General features: G+C 44.0%; 1 protein-coding gene across 11 annotated transcripts in view; it reads left to right on the forward strand.

Moving 5' to 3' along the window:
* The window catches only part of LOC124152559 (multiple epidermal growth factor-like domains protein 6), a 317,625-nt gene that overhangs the window by 236,626 nt on the left and 53,640 nt on the right, over positions 1-27,359 (forward strand). For 9 of the 11 annotated variants that reach the window (XM_048394515.1, XM_048394508.1, XM_048394506.1 and 6 more), the window contains 5 exons: positions 8,635-8,772; positions 11,850-11,972; positions 16,397-16,519; positions 17,155-17,304; positions 18,874-18,909. In XM_048394515.1, coding sequence (XP_048250472.1) covers positions 8,635-8,772; positions 11,850-11,972; positions 16,397-16,519; positions 17,155-17,304; positions 18,874-18,909 — 570 coding nt within the window. Of the gene's footprint in view, positions 1-8,634; positions 8,773-11,849; positions 11,973-16,396; positions 16,520-17,154; positions 17,305-18,873; positions 18,910-22,300; positions 22,313-27,359 lie in introns of all 11 variants that reach the window. The other 2 variants (XM_048394509.1, XM_048394511.1) reach the window with 2 other exon arrangements.

The raw sequence follows: 27,359 nt of genomic DNA on the forward strand, positions 1-27,359 counted from the left end.
GATACAAACATTTAACCTATTTATGTAGTAGCACATATGTAGGAGGATATTTCAAGTTGCTAAAGTTTCTTCAGATTCTGTCATAGCTTCCCTATAAATCAATGACTTCAACATTTTTGCCAAAATTAGATATCTGATTGTTGAGGGGGAAGGGCGGAGACTTGCACACCTGACAGGGGGACAGATTTGCACATACATGGCAGGGGGGACAGATTTACACACACCTGGCAGGGGGACAGATTTACACACACCTGGCAGGGGGACAGATTTACACACACCTGGCAGGGGGGACAGATTTACACACACCTGGCAGGGGGACAGAATTACACACACCTGGCAGGGGGGACAGAATTACACATACCTGGCAGGGGGGACAGAATTACACACACCTGGCAAGGGGGACAGATTTACACACACCTGGCAGGGGGGGACAGATGTACACACACCTGGCAGGGGGGACAGATTTACACACACCTGGCATGGGGGACAGAATTACATACACCTGACAGGGGGACACACGTACACACACCTGGCAAGGGGGACAGAATTACATACACCTGGCAGGGGGGACAGATTTACACACACCTGGCATGGGGGACAGAATTACATACACCTGACAGGGGGACACACGTACACACACCTGGCAAGGGGGACAGACATACACACACCTGGCAAGGGGGACAGATTTACACACACCTGGCAAGGGGGACAGACATACACACACCTGGCAAGGGGGACAGATTTACACACACCTGGCAGGGGGACAGATTTACACACACCTGGCAGGGGGACAGAATTACACACACCTGGCAGGGGGGGACAGATTTACACACACCTGGCATGGGGGACAGAATTACACACACCTGGCAGGGGGACAGAATTACACACACCTGGCAGGGGGACAGAATTACACACACCTGGCAGGGGGACAGATTTACACACACCTGGCAGGGGGGGACAGATTTACACACACCTGGCAAGGGGGACAGATTTACACACACCTGGCAGGGGGGACAGATTTACACACACCTGGCAGGGGGACAGAATTACACACACCTGGCAAGGGGGACAGATTGACACACCCCTGGCAGGGGGGGACAGATTTACACACACCTGACAGGGGGGACAGATTTACACACACCTGGCAGGGGGGACAGATTTACACACACCTGGCAAGGGGGACAGATTGACACACCCCTGGCAGGGGGGGACAGATTTACACACGCCTGACAGGGGGGACAGATTTACACACACCTGGCATGGGGGACAGAATTACACACACCTGGCAAGGGGGACAGATTTACACACACCTGGCAAGGGGGACAGATTTACACACACCTGGCATTGGGGACAGATTTACACACACCTGGCATGGGGGACAGAATTACACACACCTGGCAAGGGGGACAGATTTACACACACCTGGCAAGGGGGACAGATTTACACACACCTGGCATTGGGGACAGATTTACACACACCTGGCAGGGGGGACAGATTTACACACACCTGGCCAGGAGGACAGATTTACACACACCTGGCATGGGGGACAGATTTACACACAACTGGCAGGGGGGACAGATGTACACACACCTGGCAGGGGGACACTCGTACACACACCTGGCATGGGGGACAGATTTACACACAACTGGCAGGGGGGACAGATGTACACACACCTGGCAGGGGGGACAGATTTACACACACCTGGCAGGGGGGACAGATTTACACACACCTGGCAGGGGGACAGAATTACACACACCTGGCAGGGGGGACAGATTTACACACACCTGGCAGGGGGACAGAATTACACACACCTGGCAAGGGGGACAGATTGACACACCCCTGGCAGGGGGGGACAGATTTACACACACCTGACAGGGGGGACAGATTTACACACACCTGGCAGGGGGGACAGATTTACACACACCTGGCAAGGGGGACAGATTTACACACACCTGGCAAGGGGGACAGATTTACACACACCTGGCAGGGGGGACAGATTTACACACACCTGGCAGGGGGACAGAATTACACACACCTGGCAGGGGGACAGAATTACACACACCTGGCAAGGGGGACAGATTGACACACCCCTGGCAGGGGGGGACAGATTTACACACACCTGACAGGGGGGACAGATTTACACACACCTGGCAGGGGGGACAGATTTACACACACCTGGCAAGGGGGACAGATTGACACACCCCTGGCAGGGGGGGACAGATTTACACACACCTGACAGGGGGGACAGATTTACACACACCTGGCATGGGGGACAGAATTACATACACCTGGCAGGGGGACAGATTTACACACACCTGGCAAGGGGGACAGATTTACACACACCTGGCATTGGGGACAGATTTACACACAACTGGCAGGGGGGGACAGATTTACACACACCTGGCATTGGGGACAGATTTACACACACCTGGCATTGGGGACAGATTTACACACACCTGGCATTGGGGACAGATTTACACACACCTGGCAGGGGGACAGATTTACACACACCTGGCAGGGGGGACAGATTTACACACACCTGGCAAGGGGGGCAGATTTACACACACCTGGCAAGGGGGACAGAATTACACACACCTGGCAGGGGGACAGATTTACACACACCTGGCATGGGGGACAGATTTACACACACCTGGCAGGGGGACAGAATTACACACACCTGGCAGGGGGGACAGAATTACACACACCTGGCCAGGAGGACAGAATTACACACACCTGCCAGGAGGACAGATTTACACACACCTGGCCAGGAGGACAGATTTACACACACCTGGCAGGGGGGACAGATTTACACACACCTGGCAGGGGGACAGATTTACACACACCTGGCAAGGAGGACAGATTTACACACAACTGGCAGGGGGGACAGATTTACACACACCTGGCAAGGGGGACAGATTTACACACAACTGGCAGGGGGGACAGATTTACACACACCTGGCAAGGGGGACAGATTTACACACACCTGGCAGGGGGACAGATTTACACACAACTGGCAGGGGGGACAGATGTACACACACCTGGCAGGGGGACAGATTTACACACAACTGGCAGGGGGGACAGATGTACACACACCTGGCAGGGGGACAGATTTACACACACCTGGCAGGGGGGGACAGATTTACACACAACTGGCAGGGGGGACAGATGTACACACACCTGGCAGGGGGACAGATTTACACACACCTGGCAGGGGGACACACGTACACACACCTGGCATGGGGGACAGAATTACACACACCTGGCAGGGGGGACAGAATTACACACACCTGGCAGGGGGGACAGATTTACACACACCTGACAGGGGGCAGATTTACACACACCTGGCATGGGGGACAGATTTACACACACCTGACAGGGGGACAGATTTACACACACCTGGCAGGGGGACAGATTTACACACACCTGGCAGGGGGGGACAGAATTGCACACACCTGGCAAGGGGGACAGGTTTACACACACCTGGCAGGGGGGACAGATTTACACACACCTGGCAGGGGGGGACAGAATTGCTCACACCTGGCAAGGGGGACAGATTTACACACACCTGGCAGGGGGGACAGATTTACACACACCTGGCAGGGGGGGACAGATGTACACACACCTGGCAGGGGCACAGATTTACACGCACCTCACAGGGGGAAGGGGGGGGCAGATTTACACACACCTGGCAAGGGGGACAGACGTACACACACCTGACAGGGGCACAGATTTACACACACCTGGCAAGGGGGACAGATTTACACACACCTTTCAGGGGGACAGATTTACACACACCTGACAGGGGGGGTACAGATTTACACACACCTGGCAGGGGGACAGATTTACACACACCTGGCAGAGGGGACAGATTTACACACGCCTGGCAAGGGGGACAGATTTACACACACCTTTCAGGGGGACAGATTTACACACACCTGACAGGGGGGGTACAGATTTACACACACCTGGCAGGGGGACAGATTTACACACACCTGGCAGAGGGGACAGATTTACACACACCTGACAGAGGGGACAGATTTACACACGCCTGACATGGGGGACAGATTTACACACACCTGGCAAGCGGGACGGATTTACACACACCTGGCATGGGGGACAGATTAACACACACCTGGCAAGGGGGACAGATTTACACACACCTGGCATGGGGGACAGATTTACACACACCTGGCATGGGGGACAGATTTACACACACCTGGCATGGGGGACAGATTTACACACACCTGGCATGGGGGACAGATTTACACACACCTGGCATGGGGGACAGATTTACACACACCTGGCATGGGGGACAGATTTACAGACACCTGGCAGGGGGCACAGATTTACACACACCTGGCAGGGGGCACAGATTTACACACACCTGGCATGGGGGACAGATTTACACACACCTGGCAAGGGGGTACAGATTTACACACACCTGGCATGGGGGACAGATTTACACACACCTGGCATGGGGGACAGATTTACACACACCTGGCATGGGGGACAGATTTACACACACCTGGCAGGGGGGACAGATTTACACACACCTGGCCAGGAGGGACAGATTGACACACACCTGGCAGGGGGACAGAATTACACACACCTGGCAGGGGGACAGATTTACACACACCTGGCAGGGGGACAGAATTACACACACCTGGCAGGGGGGGACAGATTTACACACACCTGGCAGGGGGGACAGATTTACACACACCTGGCAGGGGGACAGAATTACACACACCTGGCAGGGGGGACAGATTTACACACACCTGGCAGGGGGACAGATTTACACACACCTGGCAGGGGGGGACAGATTTACACACACCTGGCAAGGGGGGCAGATTTACACACACCTGGCAGGGGGTACAGATTTACACACACCTGGCAAGGGGGAAAGATTTACACACACCTGGCATGGGGGACAGATTTACACACACCTGGCAGGGGGTACAGATTTACACACACCTGGCAAGGGGGACAGATTTACACACACCTGGCATTGGGGACAGATTTACACACACCTGGCAGGGGGACAGAATTACACACACCTGGCAAGGGGGACAGACGTACACACACCTGGCAGGGGGACAGACATACACACACCTGGCAAGGGGGACAGATTTACACACACCTGACAGGGGGACAGATTTACACACACCTGGGAGGGAGGTACAGATTTACACACACCTGGCAGGGGGACAGATGTACACACACCTGGCAGGGGGACAGATTTACACACACCTGGCAGGGGGACAGACATACACACACCTGGCAAGGGGGACAGATTTACAACACTCAGTACAGATGTTCCCGCTGAAAATAAAAACAACCACCGTTCAGCTTCCAACTATTGTGACAGTCTATTGAGTCCATCCATTACAGCATGCCAAACTTAATTACACACAGATTATTCATGCCGGGGGGGGGGGGGGGATAAGTACAGTTTTATGAACCTGCCAGTTGTGCTAACTGTGTTCTCTATGCTGAAGAATTAACTGTTAATTGCCTTCAAGTTAGTTTTACAGTTTAAGGCACTTTTGAAGTGTTTTTTCCTGTATTTGCAAGAAGCGTGTTACTCTAAATACCAGCTGTTGAAAGAAGGATGGTTATTACATCGTTACTGACAGGCCGTTATCCAAACATTTCCAGCGCATATATGATTTGTTGTTTTTATTTTTATGACATGAACATTGTATAGAGATTGACTTGATAGTGTGGCCGCCACGCCCTTTTATCAAACATCTGGATATGAAAACCTTAGTTTGTGTGTGACACGTGGAAAGAAGTTAACTATTTGATATCTGTCACACCCTTGCTGTAGGCGAGGAATTAATCATTTAAAAACACACAATAGACTCTATAAGAAAGCCTCCACCACTTAGTATTATATCATAAGAAAACCTTATGTGAAAGTTTGCACTCTTTTTAATAGGCTAGATTAAGTATTTTAAAATTTATGATTCATATTTTGCTCATTAACTGCATACCTATTAGGATCCAGTCGCGAAGGGAAACAGGGATATAGACAAAAAGATAAAGGTATCTGGTAGATGGATATTGTACTCTTGTTGTAAATTAGCCCTTCTCTGTTAAATATGCTTTAGTTGCCTCTAGAGGCTCCGAGGAGGACAGGCTCCTGTACCTCATGTTTGTTGTGGCCAACTCAGTGGGGATCAGTTGGCCAAAATGTCTGCTGAATCGGAATATCATTTGGCTGGCTGACAACGACAGCATTCACACTTTCTTGTGAAGCTGCCCCTGTGGATAGACCATCTGCCCTAGCTGAGAAGGGGTGGTCGGTGGTTCGATCCCCGACCACATTATACCAAAAGATGGTACTTATTGTTACCCTGCCTGGTGCTTGGCATTAAGGGAATAAGACAAGGACTGGTCAGTGAACTGTGTCTGAGTGGGATATCCATGTTAAACTCTGGCATAGAATCTCAATGGGTTGGCACAATAAAATCGGCGTTAGTCCAGACTAGTACAAGCAGCCACACACACAAATGTGCGTACATGTTGCTATACAGGGCAATATTCCAAAAACGCAACATAAACCCCATTTCACCTTCACCTCTGCTGTGAGGGTTGTTCACACTATCAACCACTGGTTTGTCTGCTCCAGACACCTGGTTCACCAATGAGGTTGCTGTGATGCTGACTGGACATGCGACCTTGATGTAGCAGTATTACCGCTGACCATGGTGCAAAACTTTGCTGAATGTGTCATTCTACCTTTGGCAGGGATCTGTGTTCACACTGTTAACCACTGGCTTGCCTCAGGCTTGACTGCACCACCTGTGACTACAATGTTGCTGTTGTACTGAAGCCCATACCATAAACCTAGCACACTGCTTGTCATTCATTAGCTGGTGTGATATGACTGATTCCTCCTTTTGGCTGGAGTGATATGACTGATTCCACTTTTGGCTGGAGTGATATGGCTGATTCCACTATTGGCCCATGTAATATGGTTGATTCCACTATTGACTTGTGTAATATGGCTGATTCCACCATTGGCTGGTGTAATATGGCTAATTCCAGCATTGACTGGTGTAATATGGCTGATTCCAGCATTGGCTCATGTGATATGGCTGATTCCACCATTGGCTGGTGTAATATGGCTGATTCCACTATTGGCTCATGTTATATGGCTGATTCCACTATTAGCTGGTGTGATATGGCTGATTCCACTATTGGCTGGTGTGATATGGCTGATTCCACTATTGGCTGGTGTGATATGGCTGATTCCACTATTGGCTGGTGTGATATGGCTGATTCCACTATTGGCTGGTGTGATATGGCTGATTCCACTATTGGCTGGTGTGATATGGCTGATTCCACCATTTGCTCATGTATTATAGTTTAATATGTCTGATCATGGCCTAAAACTTTATCTCTCATTCTACCTTTTCACTTTTCTCAACCCCAAAATTGTAAATTCTGTAGACCTCTCAGCCAGCTATCCATAGAAACAAAATTAAAGTGTTAAGATACCATCTTTGTGTGCATTGAAGTGTCTCAGGAATTTTAACAAGTTATTCATCCTCTGTCACTTCACATTAATGTTGTCTGATTCTGTCTCACCTCTCCTGTGCTGTCCAATCTTACTTATTAAGTTTCTTATTTTTGTAGAAAGTGGATAAAAACTTGTCACATACTGCCTGGTTTACTGTTACAGATGTCTCCCTGTCATTGATAAGTTCCTTTGTAAGTTTAATAGAATGCATTGCATCCACATTAATGTGCCGACTCTTATCTGACTCAAGTCAAACTAACATTATTCTTGGCAGCCATCTTGGGAAGGCCATTGTGCTATTTCCCTGCTGCTCTTCTTTGTAAATTAAACCTTAAGTGACAATGTCTGATATGGCTTGTCTGACAACTGGCTTTGAAAGATACAATTTATAGGGATGAAATTTGTGTCTGCTCTTTAAATGTGTTTTCTTTGGACGGAGGAACAGGATGTTTACTTTAATTATTTTTTTTTTATCATGAGTAGGTGTCTGGTTAACATTAGCAAAGTGTGAGGCAAATGGGCCTTGACAAAACCTTTAGTTAACCTATATACCAGATAATTAATCTATGGAAAAGAACCAGACCAGATTGCAAGTGGTTCTTGTAGTGATCAGAGACAACCTGAAGAACTCAGGATTAGTTGTAAAGACACCATCACTGTCACCACGCACTCTTAGTGTTTAATGACATTCTGATATCATTGGATAAGATGACAATTTCTTCTTGAACTTGAAAACTTGAAACTTGAAATTCCAGAGATTAGCTGAGCAACTGCATGTGGACTGTCCGTGTGTGTTCGGAACAAATGAAGCTGCAGATAGGATGTGCATTGAATGCTAATACAGCACCTTGGATGCATCTAAAGCTGCTAATTTTAACACATTAAGTGCAAGTCAGGATGTGTGTATTTGATTTAATCACCATAAGGTATTCATCCGTAAACTGTGGCTACCTGACTGTAAAGGTTTATATACCACGCTTGTTTGCAAAGTTTTAACACTCTGATCCCTGATTTGGATAAAGTTGTGATCTGGATTAACATTGCAATTGAAAGTTAACAATTGGCGATGTGGCGAGAGTTGACAGTATTCTGCCTTGTGTGTGTGGCAGGGATCGAGATGGAGGTCATTGACAACTGCGCAGTCAACAATGGAGGCTGTGCCCACAAGTGCCGCCACGGTGCCGGTGGCGCTATCTGCTCATGTCGCAAGGGATATAACCTACAAGCCGACAGCAAAACATGTGAAGGTAACTTTATCTTTTTGTCAAGTTTAAAATGTGCACAGTGCAATCATATCATATTGAAGATGTATTGTTTGATAGGAATTACTTAGAAGTTGACGGATGACAAAGTAGACACAATTTATGGATAACAACTTCTTTAATACTGTAAAGGCGACGTTTCGGTATAGATCCTTATACTGTTGTCAAGCCCAGTAACCCATGCTTGTCTTGAGATTCCAGGACAGAGTTGGGTTTAACACCTCTTTTAACAGTTTTCCAGTTATATCATGGTGTGTGAGCTTAATGTGGGAGGAAAGCCCGAAGTGATGCAGGTCTCAGACGCTTACCACTTCGGTGAAACCCACGAGCACGGGTATGGTGCTGACAAGCCTAGAAACTCCAAGATAGAATAGGTTCCCAGTAACCCATGCTTGTCTGGAAATTCCAGGATAGAATAGGTTCCCAGTAACCCATGCTTGTCTGGAGATTCCAGGATAGAATAGGTTCCCAGTAACCCATGCTTGTCTGGAGATTCCAGGATAGAATAGGTTCCCAGTAACCCATGCTTGTCTGGAGATTCCAGAATAGAATAGGTTCCCAGTAACCCATGCTTGTCTGGAGATTCCAGGATAGAATAGGATCCCAGTAACCCATGCTTGTCTGGAGCTTCCAGAATAGAATAGGTTCCCAGTAACCCATGCTTGTCTGGAGATTCCAGGATAGAACAGGTTCCCAGTAACCCATGTTTGCCCATGAGGCAACTATATATATAAGGTGGTCAGGGTCGGGACTTGATGATGGCGTGTCAACCCAGCCCATCAGCGGGCGATGTTGCTCATAATATCACTGGCTCGATTGGTCAAGGCTCGATTATGAACAGACAGCCATTGAAAAGTTGCAATATAGCTTGACTGCATTAAATAATCAAACCAATAACTCTGGGCTTTATCCCACGACAATCAGAAACCCTGTGATAAAAGTACCAAGAATACTATTCAAAGTGGTGTTAAACCCAACTCACTCACCCACTCTGGCTGAGCAGTGTCTGTTTGTGTTGAGTGACTAGGAGTGTGAAGCAGTCTTACTGCTGCAACAGTGTCACCATGGTTACACTGCGCTGCTTCCTCCAGACGATGGCATGTTCCAACATGTCCGCCATCTCGGCCATGTCCCATGTTCAGAAGCTTGCAGGGAAATAAGTTATTTACACTTCAAACAAGGTTATTAGTTCATTTTTTTATGTTTTATTACATACATCAAAACGATCACTCATATAGTCTAGTATGGTATTGATGTCAACTATTGATATTTTACCTTGTAATCAATTTATTGTTCCATAACAGTTGCGATGTTTGATCAATCCCTACCCAGTCGTTACACCCCTTGATAAGAACACCCACTCATGTCATAATGTAGGTTCTGGTTCACTGCCTTTAAGTCAATGATCACAATGTAGGCACTTCATAACCTCAGAACTAAATGTAAAAAGTTTTTTTTAACCTTTCATATCCATTGACCAGACTTAACGTGTTTCTCATTTTATTGATCTCCCAGGCCGAGATGAAGGCGACACAAAATAATGTACCACTCTGAAAAGGTTATGCCATGACAAATTAACTGCAGCAGTATGAAAGACTTTGGTGGTGCTTAAATGTTAAGAGTAGTATAATTGGAACAGGGATTGTTGATAGCAAATGGAGGTCAATTACATTATTTTATCAAGGAAAATGTAAGAGACGTACGTCGTAGCAATGTAACATTTAGATCTATATAGGAATTTAAGTGTTTTTTTTCTGAAAAGGCTTTTCGTTAAAAAGGAAATATATTTTAAGTTTCATAGAATGTCATAAGAGAATTTTTTTTATGTTTATCAGAGCTGAATAACAATCTCATTAAAACCAGATCTTAGTGCTCACTACCACAAAACAAAGATCCCATTAGATGTCACGTCAGAGCGACCTTTCGTCTGACCAATCAGAGTATCGTTGACAAGATTACAAAAGTGAAAGTCCGAATGTGTCTTCTAATCATTCAGGGGGCACGGGTGGCCCAGTCGTCTAAGGCGCCGCGATTCGCTGTGTAGAGTCGCGTCCCTTGGGCACGCCAGAAACCTATGATTGTGGGTTCAAATCCCGGTTCGCCCCGATTATGTTTCTAGGTTTGTCAGCACCATACCCGTGCTCGTGGGTTTCACCAAAGTGGTAAACATCTGAGACCTGCATCACTTCGGGCTTTCCTCCCACATTTAGCTGACACGCCGTGATATAACTGGAATACTGTTAAAAGCGGCGTTAAACCCAACTCACTCACTCACTCACTCACTCTAATCATGCAACTTTGTATTGGTTAACGATGGGCATTCCAAACGACGGAACGACTGATTCTGAATGCTAGTCATTGTCTTGACCCATTGAGATTAACATAGGAAACAGAAGGCTTTCCATACATCTAGGCCATCTATTAGACATTCCCGAAATTTCTTTTGTTCAGTTTTCAAATTTTGTCAAAACTCTTTTCAAAGCATAGTCTGGAATGGAAGTCGCTGTTTTGTCACTTGTGTCATAAAGCTCGAGAAAGATGCTTTCTGAGTGGCTACTGTTGACTTCCTGTTCATAAGTCATTGCATTGGTTGGTCAAAGTTTGCGATAGGTCATTCTGACTCTGATTTTTATGAGATTGAACTTTACAGTATTTTTCAAATATATTGTCTACTTTTTGTTGCAGTGGTGTTTGAAATTTAACATGAAGGTCAAGGGGTCCTTGTCATTGCCCTGTGATGTGGGGGGTCCCAAGATTAAAAAACTACAGGAACAAACCTCCAAGACACCAGGGCCCACTTGCAAAAAGCGATCTTAGCGCTAAGGCTATTGTAAGCCAATGTTAAAGTGTGGGAGTGATCATCTTGGCACTAAGATCGCTTTGTGCAAGTGGGTCTCGGTGTCTTGGAAGTTTGTTCCTGTAGTTTTTTAATCTTGGGACCCCGTTAGTTTGTACCCTTTTTCCCCTTAATGTAGAATACTGCAGTACGGGAACATTCATTGGTCTGGAGGAATTTAAATTAGGTTTAGGTTTCAGATTCATTTGCCTTTCAATCTTTACAGATATTGATGAGTGTCAGACTGGTGACAACTGTTGTACTCAATCCTGCAACAACAACCCTGGAGGCTATACCTGCGGGTGTCAGACAGGATTCCTACTGAACAGAGACGGTTGTACGTGTGATGGTGAGTTTATATATACCTGTGGGTGTCAGACAGGATTCCTGCTGTATAGAGACGGTTGTACGTGTGATGGTGAGTTTATATATACCTGCGGTTGTCAGACAGGATTCCTGCTGTATAGAGACGGTTGTATGTGTGATGGTGAGTTTATATATATACCTGCGGGTGTCAGACAGGATTCCTGCTGAACAGACGGTTGTACGTGTGATGGTGAGTTTATATATACCTGCGGTTGTCAGACAGGATTCCTGCTGTATAGAGACGGTTGTACATGTGATGGTGAGTTTATATATACCTGCGGTTGTCAGACAGGATTCCTGCTGTATAGAGACGGTTGTATGTGTGATGGTGAGTTTATATATACCTGCGGTTGTCAGACAGGATTCCTGCTGAACAGACGGTTGTACATGTGATGGTGAGTTTATATATACCTGCAGGTGTCAGACAGGATTCCTGCTGTATAGAGACGGTTGTACGTGTGATGGTGAGTTTATATATACCTGCAGGTGTCAGACAGGATTCCTACAGAACAGTGATGTGAGTTTTTACCTGTGGGTGTCAGACAGGATTCCTGCTGAACAGACGGTTGTACGTGTGATGGTGAGTTTATACCTGCGGATGTCAGACAGGATTCCTGCTGTATATAGACGGTTGTATGTGTGATGGTGAGTCCAGTACAGTTCTCATATTCTTGCAGTGTTACCAGAGACTACTGCAACCCCATCAAAAACATCCTGCATCTGTGCCACAGAGAGAAATACAATCTACTAATATTATCTCCAAAATATAAAAAGTGGTCTAGAAGCTTCACTGTAATTGGTGTGTTCTCCTCGTGTGTATGCCGTGATGTATATGTCCCCAATCGGCCCTACACAATGACACTAACTGGTGTGTCTCCTTGTGTGTATGCCGTGATGTATTTGTTCCCAATCGGCCCTACACACTGACACTAACTGGTGTGTCTCCTAGTGTGTATCCCGTGATGTATTTGTCCCCAATCGGCCCTACACACTGACACTAACTGGTGTGTCTCCTCATGTGTATGCAGGGATGTATTTGTTCCCAATCGGCCCTACGCACTGACACTAACTGGTGTGTTCTCCTCGTGTGTATGCCGTGATGTATTTGTTCCCAATCGGCCCTACACACTGACACTAACTGGTGTGTCTCCTCGTGTGTATGCAGTGATGTATATGTCCCTAATCGGCCCTACGCACTGACACTAACTGGTGTGTTCTCCTCGTGTGTATGCCGTGATGTATTTGTCCCTAATCGGCCCTACACACTGACACTAACTGGTGTGTCTCCTCGTGTGTATGCCGTGATGTATATGTCCCCAATCAGCCCTACGCACTGACACTAACTGGTGTGTCTCCTTGTGTGTATGCCGTGATGTATTTGTCCCCAATCGGCCCTACACACTGACACTAACTGGTGTGTCTCCTTGTGTGTATGCCGTGATGTATTTGTCCCCAATCGGCCCTACACACTGACACTAACTGGTGTGTCTCCTCGTGTGTATGCCGTGATGTATATGTCCCCAATCAGCCCTACGCACTGACACTAACTGGTGTGTCTCCTTGTGTGTATGCCGTGATGTATTTGTCCCCAATCGGCCCTACACACTGACACTAACTGGTGTGTCTCCTTGTGTGTATGCCGTGATGTTTATGTCCCCAATCAGCCCTACACACTGACACTAACTGGTGTGTCTCCTTGTGTGTATGCCGTGATGTATTTGTCCCCAATCGGCCCTACACACTGACACTAACTGGTGCGTCTCCTCGTGTGTATGCAAGGATGTATTTGTCCCCAATCAGCCCTACACACTCACACTAACTGGTGTGTCTCCTCGTGTGTATGGAGTGATGTATTTGTCCCCAATCACATTGACACTAACAAACCATGGCAACAACATCATATTCACGTCAACAAATTGGTGTCACATTTTTTACGCTGCTGTCAGGCCATGTTTGGGGCTGACGATGTATGAGATTACAGATTCCGATCTCATTAGGAAAAACACAAAGTAAAACACTATCATGGCAACCAGGCAGACTCGCAGTCATGAGTCAGCAATATTACAGGAAGTGAAAGGAAGCCTTGTTTAGTTTTATAGAAGTTTTATTTACTTTATAACAAGATCCAGCATATTTCCAAAAACAGAACTTGTGAAAAAGTTTAAATAGCCTGATACATTTATATCACTTATGACAGTTTTTGTTACGAATCTTTGATGTTCTAAGATCATGCGAGAAGTGTATTTCAGTTTCTTGTGATGAAACAGAAACTCATTCAGTTTGTGTTGATATTACACGATATGCTGTCAAGGACATTAGAGTCAGCAGTCTTTTTACCAGAAACACAGCTCCAGGGCCCCATTCCTCAAAGCGATCTTAGCGCTAAGGTGATCTAAGTTCCATACTTTACCATAGACTTACGATCATTATAGCACTAAGAACGCTTTGAGGAACGGGGCGCTGTACGGTAATTGGTGAGTAAGTGAGTTTGGTTTTACTCCCCTCATAGCTATATTCCATCAATCTCACGGCAGGTGACACCAGAAATGGGCTTCACACATATATTCATCATGTAAGTGAAATAAACGAGATGTATCTAAATTATGACGGGATATGTAACTGACCCCCCGAGCTGTGAATTTGCATTCATCCAGAGGACACCTCCTTTTTTTCAAGCATCTGTCTCTTCACTTGATAAGGTCCATTAAAAATATGATCATAAATCAAAGATCTAAAAATATTTTGGTAATTTTGATACTTGATCTCCTATAAATGTAGTTATTTTTATTAGATATATGGGGAAATAGTGAGAATGTTAGTTATTCAGGTATTGTATTATACAAATGTGTTACCATGGATACAAATACATGCATACAGAACACTGTTCCGTGCCAGGTGAAACTCCGGATGGCATTCCAGTGGGATCTGGTTCTTGTACGTCCTGACAGAAACATCTACCGTATTCGACGTAATAAGCGCCCACACTGATATTGGCTAATATATTTGCTAGTAAACAATCCCAATCAGCACTCCTTCCGATTGATCAATGTACACAAGACTTATTTATTCGTGTATAATACGCACTCGTGTGTTATATCAGCCTTAATTATGGGCAATTATATTCTTGAAAAATATATCTGTTGTATGTAAACACTTCAGGCTGTTAGCATAAACCACGAAATTTATGATCTTTCAACTCAAAATAATCTTCTAATAAGCGCCCCCTATTTCTAATTTTGAGAGCGCACTGGGCGCTTATTACGTTGAATACGGTACTTGTTAACACCAGGAAGTGGGCTCGTCTGTAACCTGATCGGTCTGTGTCAGACCACAAGACTATCAGGAGGAGGGACGAGACCCATGTTTGCCAACACGTGGATGTTGTTCCCCCCTCCTTGCCACGGGTCTCGACCTACAGCGTGTAGGATAGTGCAGCTTTGCAAATGGTTATGAGATAATAATTAAACACGGCTCATTACGTCGCTCACTGCCATTTGTCTGAACTGTTGCTTCTGTGACATCTGGTCCAGATATCAGTAACTTACTCACTCACTCCAGGGCCAGAATAGCGCTAAGTTTCATATGTATTTGTTTTCATAAGTGCATAGGTTAAAATAACCAGCGCTTCAATCATTTTCTTTAACAGATGTTTGCATTGCCTTGTTGATATCACAGTGCAAGGGACATAACTCTTGCTCATGGATCAAGTCATCAACTAGTAGAGTCTGCTGTAAAATCCCTATGTTTCCCAAACCTTGTTTAATTTCAAAATATGTAAGATTCATAAGATGTCGTCAACAAAACAAGTTCAGCTCTGCGTTCTTTGTCTTGCATGTTACAATGAGAGTTAGGACGATGGGGTAGCCTAGTGGTTAAAGCGTTCGCTCGTCAAGCCGAAGACCCGGGTTTGATTCCCAACATGGGTACAATGTGTGAAGCACATTTCAGGTGTCCCCTGCTGTGATATTACTGGAATATTGCTAAAAGTGGTGTAAAACAATACCCACTCACTCACTTACAATGAGAGCTATATGTTATATTGTTGTGTCAACTAACCAATCAAAATAAAAACAAATTTCAAGTAACATGCACAATGTGCAACAAATAGTTTGCTATAGACCAGGTTCAAACATCAACATGTCTGGCAGTGAGTCAGAACCCTGCCTACTCACCTATGTATTATTACGGGGCCTGTCGGGTAGCCTAGTGGTTAAAGCGTTCGCTCGTCACGCCAAAGACCCGGGTTCGATTCCCGACATGGGTACAATGTGTGAAGCCCATTTCTCGTGTTCCCTGCCGTGATATTGCTGGAATATTGCTAAAAGCGGCGTAAAAGCATACTCACTCACTCACTCACTCACTATGTGTTATCACCAAGTCACACTGAGGCCTGTGTGTTTGTTCCAGATGTGGACGAGTGTCTGTCGGACAACGGCGGCTGTGAACAGCTGTGTGTCAACTCGGAGGGCTCGTACAGCTGTGCCTGCAAACAAGGCTTCGACCTGGAGCGGGACCGACGGCGGTGTCGAGGTGAGATCATGTACACTACATGTGGAGTAGAATGCCCACTCACTTGGCTGCCACTTGCATATGAGAACTGTGAAGATCCGGGGTTGAATAGGTCTTCAGCAACCCATGCTTGTCGTAAAAGGCGAATACGCTTGTCGTAAGCAGCAACTAACGGGATCAGGTGGTCAAGCTGTCTGACTTGATGGATCCAATTGCGTGGATTGATGCTCATGATGTCAATCACTGGATTGTCTGGTCCAGACTTGATTATTTACAGACCACAGTCATATAGCTGTAATATTGTTGAGTGCGTCGTTTAACAACAAACAAAACAAAAAAATTGCATACAACCCTGCAGAATGGGTCCTGAATCTCTCATGCTTGTGAGTAGAAGAAGCGACTAACGCGGAAACCGGGTGACACAGCTGATTGTGTGCATGCTGGGAGTGTATTGTTTAGGCTGCTCTGATGTAGCTGGAATATTGCTGACTGCTCACTCACACTCACTCACTCACTCACTCACTCACTTGAATCTCATTCTTGGTAGAAATGTGCACTCATATGTCCTTTCCACGGGACGTGGTGACTTTGTGAATAGCGTTTCATCCATGAAACAAGACCTGTGCTTTACAAAGATCTGCTCTCTGTTCCTGCAGCTAAGGAGGTCCGTGTGAAGGACCTGGGACCCCAGCGAGGAGACCTGCCCTTCCCCCGCTTCGAGACCTCACCACGCCCCGTCATCCCCGTCAACGACAGCTACAACATCCTCCTGTCTCAGGAACTGGCCGAGGCCACCACTAGCTACAGTAAGTCTTCTCATGGTTACCTCCCTTGACGCAGGCATGACAGGGCCATCACAAGTCAAACATCTCAAACATATTCAAATTTACACGAATAAAAACTACCCACTCTTAGATGTACTATTTATTTCATATTAATGCATTAAATTTAATTTGAAAAAGTAAATGTTAAAACATTTTTGTTTTGTTCTAAAAGTGCTAATATCCTGAACACTTTCATTGGTTTGCTAATTTGAAATAATTTTCGAACAACTAGGTATTTATTCTGTGAACTGTCATAACTTTCGTGTTGATATCATCAATATCAACACTATCTTCTGACAACGTGTAACAGTGTTGACTTGTCCTGGCTAGATAATATGCTAGATATCGGACGTAGCGTCTTGTTGTGTAGCGTGCAGTGACATGCATGACAAGATTCAGTTGGAAAGTAAGACATTTATTTCTGGATTCTGTTTCTGATATGTTTTCATAGGTGGAAATGCACAACTGAACAACTAATTTGTTTAAATGTATTTTTTTATGAAAAAATGTCCAGTTTTGCATTTCTAGTAACTGAAGGTACTTCCTCAACTGTACATATCAGTAAATGACAGATGTGTGTGTGTCATTTTTTTTCTGTATTAAATTTCCATAAGTCAAACATATAAATATTGATTGACTAGATATATGCAGTCCTCAAACCAAACAACACCGAAACGTCGCTCTCAATTGTAATAAAGAAGTTGTTCATCCATAAATTCTTATCCTTACTTATCACTCCTTCATCACCTGATGCTGATGAAGGTGGAGTCTCATCATGGGGTGTGAGGACTGTCTGTATCTACTGGGTATTGCATCTTCTCAAGATTGATGTTGTGTTTCTCAAGACTCAGTTGGAATGAAACTTAGATGTGTTTATTTCACCTTGATATTTTTATGCACTCAGTACATCCTCCACGATCAAGGGTATTATAATAATAGGGTGTCCAATAATTAAGGATGTATGTCAGTCAACAGGTTTTGTTAAAATCAAACGTTGAGGTGACTTGTTACTTCATCACTATAGTGAGACACAGAATATTGCTTAACATTTCATAGACATTCTTATTGTTCCATACTGCACCAGACCGCCTCCGTGGTCTAGTGGTAGAGCGTCCGCCCAGAGAGCGGAAGGTCCGGGGTTCAATCCCCGGCCGTGTCATCCCAAAAGACGTTAAAAGATGGTACTTGTTGTTACCCTGTCTGGCGCTCGGCATTAAGGGGCTAAAACAAGGACTGGTCGGCTCGGAGTCAGTATACTGTGTCTGAGTGGGGTATTCATGTTAAACTGCGGCATGGTATCTCAGTGGGCTAGCACTATAAATCGGCATCAGTCCGGACTAGTACAAGCAGCCACACACACACGTGCATGCATGTCGCTATATAAGTGCAATAACCTTGGACGCGACATTAAACCCAATTTCGCCTCACCCCTACTGCACCAAATTAATCAAATGTAATATTTAGCAGAATATCTCACTGCTCCTATCAAAGCTTGAGTAGTGTACATATCTTGCCCTGCCGATCAGTAATGTGTATTTGTTTAACTGCTAGCCCCACCCGATCTCCCCTACAATGACAACAATGTGGGTAAGTCGTGCCACGCCTTTATACCTAACTCCGGGGCACTGGTATATAACCCTACATCACTTACAATGCATCAAGAATGTTCTTGTTTCTCACTTATTTCTAGGGAAATACTGAGGTATGCAAATTATATTTTTTTGGTTATATTTCCATTTCTGAACCATCCAACTTTAAATCACAATTTGATCAAAATGTCTATCCAAGGCTTGAAAACCTTGCATAGCATGGCTGATCAGCTTATCGTTGGAATTGGTTATGTCAAAACTTATTTCAAACCTTCAAATGGAAAATAAATAATTCAACATGTTTGAAAATAGATAACCACCTGGGTTAGTCTGTGGTGAGAAACTTGACTCTTGATGCAGCATTACTCACATGTTGGAGGTAGCACGTTCTCACACTTCTCTGCTTCACTTGACGCAACCTGATACACAGGGATGTTTCAGTCTCACCAATCACACTGTCACTGTCACATATTGTTACACACACTGTCACACATTGTACATATTGCTACACACACTGTCACATATTGTAACATATTGTTTAGAGTTGTCAGTGCTTCACACATTTAGTCATCAGCTGACTATACAGTCCCACATTGTAGCAAGTCGTTAAAGCTCTCAACACTATACTGTCGAACCAGTTCGACAGAGTGAGTCACTAGCCGTGTTGCTATTGTCCAACCAGCTCGACAGACGAATAGCATAAGGACACCCACAAATAAAACTCACCATATCCATTTACCAAGAAGGCTTTGCGTAACATTTAAATTACATATGACATGCATAAATGCTCAGCTTGCTCAATATCAAAACTTTCAGTAGTTATTTACCTCAAAAAGAAAATATCGCAAGTTTAGAAAGTTTTGGCCAAACTTCTCGGCACACAACTACCAGAAACGGCCATTGTTGACTTTTGGCACTTCATGTTGAGCGGCATGCACTCCGTTATTTTCTTTATAATGTTATCATTTTTCTCATTCGATCATTAAGTCGTCAACTGACTACACACATATATATGATCCGACTGTGTCACACACAATTGTTCACACTTCTCACACACTCTGCACTGGAATCTCCGATACCACCACACCACTTACGCCAATGAATGACAGTCACATGCTAATTGGTAGAGGACTAATATATATATATATATATATATCCTACATAGTCATAATAACCTTTAAAAACTGTTTATCAGAACCCTATCAGAGAGTGATGGTAACAAGGTGTAGAGATAAAGCTTCAAGTCCAGTATTGCTATAGAGAACATCTAGGCAGAAGCGTGCCTAAAGATTTTTGTCTTAGTATAACAGTTGTTAATAATAATAATCTTGAAAAGATGCAGTCAGGTTTTTGAAACTTGTTTTGAGCATCAGTGTAGAATATAGCAAATATTTTGTTTGTAGGTCCCCTGACAATCTGACTAACATGTCTCGATATGCTAACACTTACATGTAGTTATTGAGATGAGCCCACTAAATACTGCCAGCTGACTTCAATACCATCAGTCAGTCTGTTTTCAATACCTAGTGGAGTAGGCAGACTCCATATGGCCAGTCTTAACCAGGAGCTACTGGTGTCTTGATATATAACCGTATTGCTTCACTAGAGCGGTGGTATATATCAATATTGTTTCTCTAGAGCGGTGGTATATATCAATATTGCTTCTCTAGAGCGGTGGTATATATCAATATTGCTTCTCTAGAGCGGTGGTATATATCAATATTGCTTCTCTAGAGCGGTGGTATATATCAATGTTGCTTCTCTAGAGTGGTGGTATATGTAGATATTGCTTCTCTAGAGTAGTGGTATATATCGATATTGCCTCTCTAGTGTTCGGACGTATATCTGGATAGCTTCTCTGAAGTGGTTATCTACATGTACAGAGAGGTACAGATCCATACAGCCTCTATGAAGTGGTGATATATATCTATACTGCCTCCTGAGTAGAGCTCTAACCAGTGGAGTGGTGATATATATCTTTACTGCCTCCTGAGTAGAGCTCTAACCAGTGGAGTGGTATTATATATCTATACTGCCTCCTGAGTAGAGCTCTAACCAATGGAGTGGTGATATATATCTATACTGCCTCCTGAGTAGAGCTCTAACCAGTGGAGTGGTGATATATATCTATACTGCCTCCTGAGTAGAGCTCTAACCAGTGGAGTGGTGATATATATCTTTACTGCCTCCTGAGTAGAGCTCTAACCAGTGGAGTGGTATTATATATCTATACTGCCTCCTGAGTAGAGCTCTAACCAGTGGAGTGGTGATATATATCTATACTGCCTCCTGAGTAGAGCTCTAACCAGTGGAGTGGTGATATATATCTATACTGCCTCCTGAGTAGAGCTCTAACCAGTAGAGTGGTGATATATATCTATACTGCCTCCTGAGTAGAGCTCTTACCAGTGGAATAGTGATATATATCCCTACTACCTCCTGAGTAGAGCTCTAACCAGTGGAGTGGTGATATATATCTATACTGCCTCCTGAGTAGAGCTCTAACCAGTGGAGTGGTGATATATATCTATACTGCCTCCTGAGTAGAGCTCTAACCAGTGGAGTGGTGATATATATCTTTACTGCCTCCTGAGTAGAGCTCTAACCAGTGGAGTGGTATTATATATCTATACTGCCTCCTGAGTAGAGCTCTAACCAGTGGAGTGGTGATATATATCTATACTGCCTCCTGAGTAGAGCTCTAACCAGTGGAGTGGTGATATATATCTATACTGCCTCCTGAGTAGAGCTCTAACCAGTAGAGTGGTGATATATATCTATACTGCCTCCTGAGTAGAGCTCTTACCAGTGGAATAGTGATATATATCCCTACTACCTCCTGAGTAGAGCTCTAACCAGTGGAGTGGTGATATATATCTATACTGCCTCCTGAGTAGAGCTCTAACCAGTGGAGTGGTGATATATATCTTTACTGCCTCCTGAGTAGAGCTCTAACCAGTGGAGTGGTATTATATATCTATACTGCCTCCTGAGTAGAGCTCTAACCAGTGGAGTGGTGATATATATCTATACTGCCTCCTGAGTAGAGCTCTAACCAGTGGAGTGGTGATATATATCTATACTGCCTCCTGAGTAGAGCTCTAACCAGTAGAGTGGTGATATATATCTATACTGCCTCCTGAGTAGAGCTCTTACCAGTGGAATAGTGATATATATCCCTACTACCTCCTGAGTAGAGCTCTAACCAGTGGAGTGGTGATATATATCCCTACTACCTCCTTACCTGTGGAATGGTGATATACATCCATCTTATATATCCATATCACTCTTACTAGAGTTGTCGATGAAGTGATGGCGACAGGCCTTGACTTGCCCTCTCTCTATGGTTGCCGTGGTTTCATGTTAGTATTTTGTTCCTTATTGCGCAGCTGTGGACAAGAGTAAGTATACAGGAGGTCGGCGCGACCTGACACCCCTGGCACTGCATGTCTAGTTTAGCGCTCTTGTCACCATTATTTGTCAAACATTGTCTCTGTACAGTCATGTGTACACTCTCTGTACACTAATGTCAGCTGTCCTACTTCAGCATCTCCATGTACAAGAGAGCTATCCCTCCAGCCCTGTTGTCTCAGGTCTTCCAGGGCTAACTCTTCTCTTCCAGGAAAACATCAAATACACACTTTAATCTTCGTCCCTCATCAAGATCCTAGGACTTGGATGTAGATTTATTTCATTAGGCTGGACCACTGTATTTTATCCTGTGTACATATTTTCTTAGTCAGTATAAGAGGGATGAGGGAAGAGGGATGAGGGATGAGACAGATTCATCAGGGTTGATTGGAATTCATTTCTTAAAATAAAACTTGAAAGCTTAAATATAAATATGCAGACACAGCATATTTGATTGATATGTTTGTTTGCAAAGCAAGAAAATACATTTGGTCCTTGATCACTGTGGATAAGGATTGCTTCTTCAGGGTACATGACGTGAGATATTTTATGGGTGTTTCTAGCAATGCTGATTTTGCAATCATAAGTACCCCTAATACCCCAGATGTCTATGAGAAGTTTCCTTTACTCCTCCTGAGACAGATACTCAACAAAAAATATATTGTCTAGCATCTGCTCTCCTAGCATCTCCTGTCAAATGCCCACCCATTGACCTGTATCAAGTTTGTCTGGTTATATGCCCACTCATTGACCTGTATCAAGTTTGTCTGGTAATATGCCCACCCATTGACCTGTATCAAGTTTGCCCTGTCACATGCCCACTCATTAACCTGTATCAAGATTGCCTGGTTATATGCCCACCCATTGACCTGTATCAAGTTTGCCCTGTCACATTTCTATGCATTGACCTGTATCAAGTTTGTCCGGTTATATATATCAAGTTTGTCCGGTTATATATCAAGTTTGTCTGGTTATATGGCCCTTCATCGACCTGTATCAAGTTTGCCCTGTCACATGCCCACTCATTGACCTGTATCAAGTTTGTCTGGTAATATGGCCACTCATTGACCTGTATCAAGTTTGCCCTGTCACATGCCCACTCATTGACCTGTATCAAGTTTGTCTGGTTATATGGCCACTCATTGACCTGTATCAAGTTTGTCTGGTAATATGCCCACTCATTGACCTGTATCAAGTTTGCCCGGTTATATATCAAGTTTGTCCGGTTATATATCAAGTTTGCCCTGTCACATGCCTATGCATTGACCTGTATCAAGTTTGTCTGGTAATATGCCCACTCATTGACCTGTATCAAGTTTGCCCGGTTATATGGCCACCCATTGACCTGTATCAAGTTTGTCTGGTAATATGCCCACTCATTGACCTGTATCAAGTTTGTCCGGTTATATATATCAAGTTTGTCCGGTTATATATCAAGTTTGCCCGGTTATATGGCCCTTCATCGACCTGTATCAAGTTTGCCCTGTCACATGCCCACTCATTGACCTGTATCAAGTTTGTCTGGTAATATGCCCACTCATTGACCTGTATCAAGTTTGTCCGGTAATATGCCCACCCATTGACCTGTATCAAGTTTGTCTGGTAATATGCCCACTCATTGACCTGTATCAAGTTTGTCCGGTAATATGCCCACCCATTGACCTGTATCAAGTTTGCCCTGTCACATGCCCACTCATTGACCTGTATCAAGTTTGTCTGGTTATATATATCAAGTTTGTCTGGTTATATGCCCACCCATTGACCTGTATCAAGTTTGCCCTGTCACATGCCCACTCATTGACCTGTATCAAGTTTGCCCGGTTATATATCAAGTTTGTCCGGTTATATATCAAGTTTGCCCTGTCACATGCCTATGCATTGACCTGTATCAAGTTTGTCTGGTAATATGCCAACCCATTGACCTGTATCAAGTTTGCCCTGTCACATGCCCACTCATTGACCTGTATCAAGTTTGTCCGGTTATATATATCAAGTTTGTCCGGTTATATATCAGGTTTTCTCGGTTATATGCCCACCCATTGACCTGTATCAAGTTTGTCCGGTTATATATATCAAGTTTGTCCGGTTATATATCAGGTTTTCTCGGTTATATGCCCACCCATTGACCTGTATCAAGTTTGTCCGGTTATATATATCAAGTTTGTCTGGTTATATAGCAAATTTGTCTGGTTATATGCCCACTCATTGACCTGTATCAAGTTTGCCCTGTCACATGCCCACTCATTGACCTGTATCAAGTTTGTCCGGTTATAGATCAAGTTTGCCCTGTCACATGCCTATGCATTGACCTGTATCAAGTTTGTCCGGTAATATGCCCACCCATTGACCTGTATCAAGTTTGCCCTGTCACATGCCCACTCATTGACCTGTATCAAGTTTGTCCGGTTATATATATTAAGTTTGTCCGGTTATATATCAGGTTTTCTCGGTTATATGCCCACCCATTGACCTGTATCAAGTTTGTCCGGTTATATTTATCAAGTTTGTCCAGTTATATATCAGGTTTTCTCGGTTATATGCCCACCCATTGACCTGTATCAAGTTTGTCCGGTTATATATATCAAGTTTGTCCGGTTATATATCAGGTTTTCTCGGTTATATGCCCACCCATTGACCTGTATCAAGTTTGTCCGGTTATATATATCAAGTTTGTCTGGTTATATAGCAAATTTGTCTGGTTATATGCCCACTCATTGACCTGTATCAAGTTTGCCCTGTCACATGCCCACTCATTGACCTGTATCAAGTTTGTCCGGTTATAGATCAAGTTTGCCCTGTCACATGCCTATGCATTGACCTGTATCAAGTTTGTCCGGTAATATGCCCACCCATTGACCTGTATCAAGTTTGCCCTGTCACATGCCCACTCATTGACCTGTATCAAGTTTGTCCGGTTATATATATTAAGTTTGTCCGGTTATATATCAGGTTTTCTCGGTTATATGCCCACCCATTGACCTGTATTAAGTTTGTCCGGTTATATATGTCAAGTTTGTCTGGTTATATATCAGGTTTTCTCGGTTATATGCCCACCCATTGACCTGTATCAAGTTTGTCCGGTTATATATATCAAGTTTGTCCGGTTATATATCAGGTTTTCTCGGTTATATGCCCACCCATTGACCTGTATCAAGTTTGTCCGGTTATATATATCAAGTTTGTCTGGTTATATAGCAAATTTGTCTGGTTATATGCCCACTCATTGACCTGTATCAAGTTTGCCCTGTCACATGCCCACTCATTGACCTGTATCAAGTTTGTCCGGTTATATAGCAAATTTGTCTGGTTATATGCCCACCTGAATCAGGTTTGTCCATCCTGAACTTTTATAAGACAATGTGTAGACCTGTATTTAGCTTATCTGGTGTTATAAGCCCATCTATCTTGTCATAAGTCCACCTGCATTAAGCCCACTTTGTATCATGGTGTCCTATGTCCTGTGAACCTGGTGTCCTGTGTCAGACCTGCAGGTGTCTTGTTATAACCCTGCAGGTGTCCTGTTATAACCTATTATAACCTGCAGGTTTCATGTTATAACCCTGCAGGTGTCTTGTTATAACCCTGCAGGTGTCCTGTTATAACCCTGCACTTGTCCTTTTATAACCTGCAGGTGTCCTGTTATAACCTATTATAACCTGCAGGTTTCATGTTATAACCATGCAGGTGTCCTGTTATAATCTGTTATAACCCTGCAGGTGTCTTGTTATAACCCTGCACTTGTCCTTTTATCACCCTGCAGGTGTCCTGTTATAACCTATTATAACCTGCAGGTTTCATGTTATAACCCAGCAGGTGTCCTGTTATTACCCTGCAGGTGTCCTGTTATAACCTATTATAACCTGCAGGTTTCATGTTATAACCATACAGGTGTCCTGTTATAACCTGTTATAACCCTGCAGGTGTCCTCTTATAACCCTGCACTTGTCCTGTTATAACCCTGCAGGTGTCCTGTTATGACCTGTTATAACCCTGCAGGTGTCCTGTTATAACCCAGCAGGTGTCCTGTATAAGCTCGTCTGTCGTGTCCAGGACGTGCCTGATGTCAACTGTCTGTCCAGGCTGTATATTCTCATGTTTCATGTGTTTTCTCAACTCGCTTCATCGTCGCTGGCGAGACATCCAGAGTGATGTCCCCTTGTTGCTTTAATGTTCTGCCACTCTCTCGGTATTCCCTTTGTCAAATCCTAATCCGTCTCCATTCTTGTTTAAACTTAACATATGTCTACTACATTTGGTAACAACTATATGAGAAAACACAAACATGGCAAATTGTATTTATTTTATTTTTAACATTAAAATTTTGTAAAGGCAATTTCAGCAATAATTTCATCATATTCTGAAGTATCTGTTTAATGATGGTAACTACTTTGAAAAGAGATGAAGTCGTATTAAAGCTGATCTAAGCATTACATAAATATCATGTTTGCAAAGTTCTGGCAGCCAGTGTTACTGAATCACTGGGACATTTGTCAGATACCGTATTTGACGTAATAAGCGCCCGGGGCGCTCTCAAAATTAGAAATAGGGGGCTCTTATGAGAATATAATATTGGTGAGAAAAAAAAGATTTGAAAGATCATAATTTTCGTAGTTTTTGCTGACAGCCTGAAATGATCCAAAAGGAAAGTCTGTGCGTACCATACCCGACAGATATATTTTCCAGAATTTAATTGCCCATAATTAAGGGTGAATATAACACATGAGTTTGTATTATACACGAATAAATAAGTCTTGTGTACATGGATCAATCAGAAGGGTGCTAATTGGGATTGTTCACTAGCCAATATATTAGCAAATATCGCCATGGGCGCTTATTACGTTGAATACGGTATACAATTTCTTTTAAGGAATATTTTATTAAAAGAACTGTTTTCAAAATAGTCAATAAATATAAAAGAGAAAAATGACATTGAGAACACGATTATTGTTTTGCCGTGAGACAGTGACAGAGAAGTATGCAGTGTTGGGATATAAACTTTGTTGGATTAGTAAAAGTTTTATTTCATATTAACTCTGA

Source organism: Haliotis rufescens, unplaced genomic scaffold, assembly GCF_023055435.1.
Source record: "Haliotis rufescens isolate VD_foot unplaced genomic scaffold, xgHalRufe1.0.p SCAF_13, whole genome shotgun sequence".
Taxonomy (NCBI): Eukaryota; Metazoa; Mollusca; class Gastropoda; order Lepetellida; family Haliotidae; genus Haliotis; species Haliotis rufescens.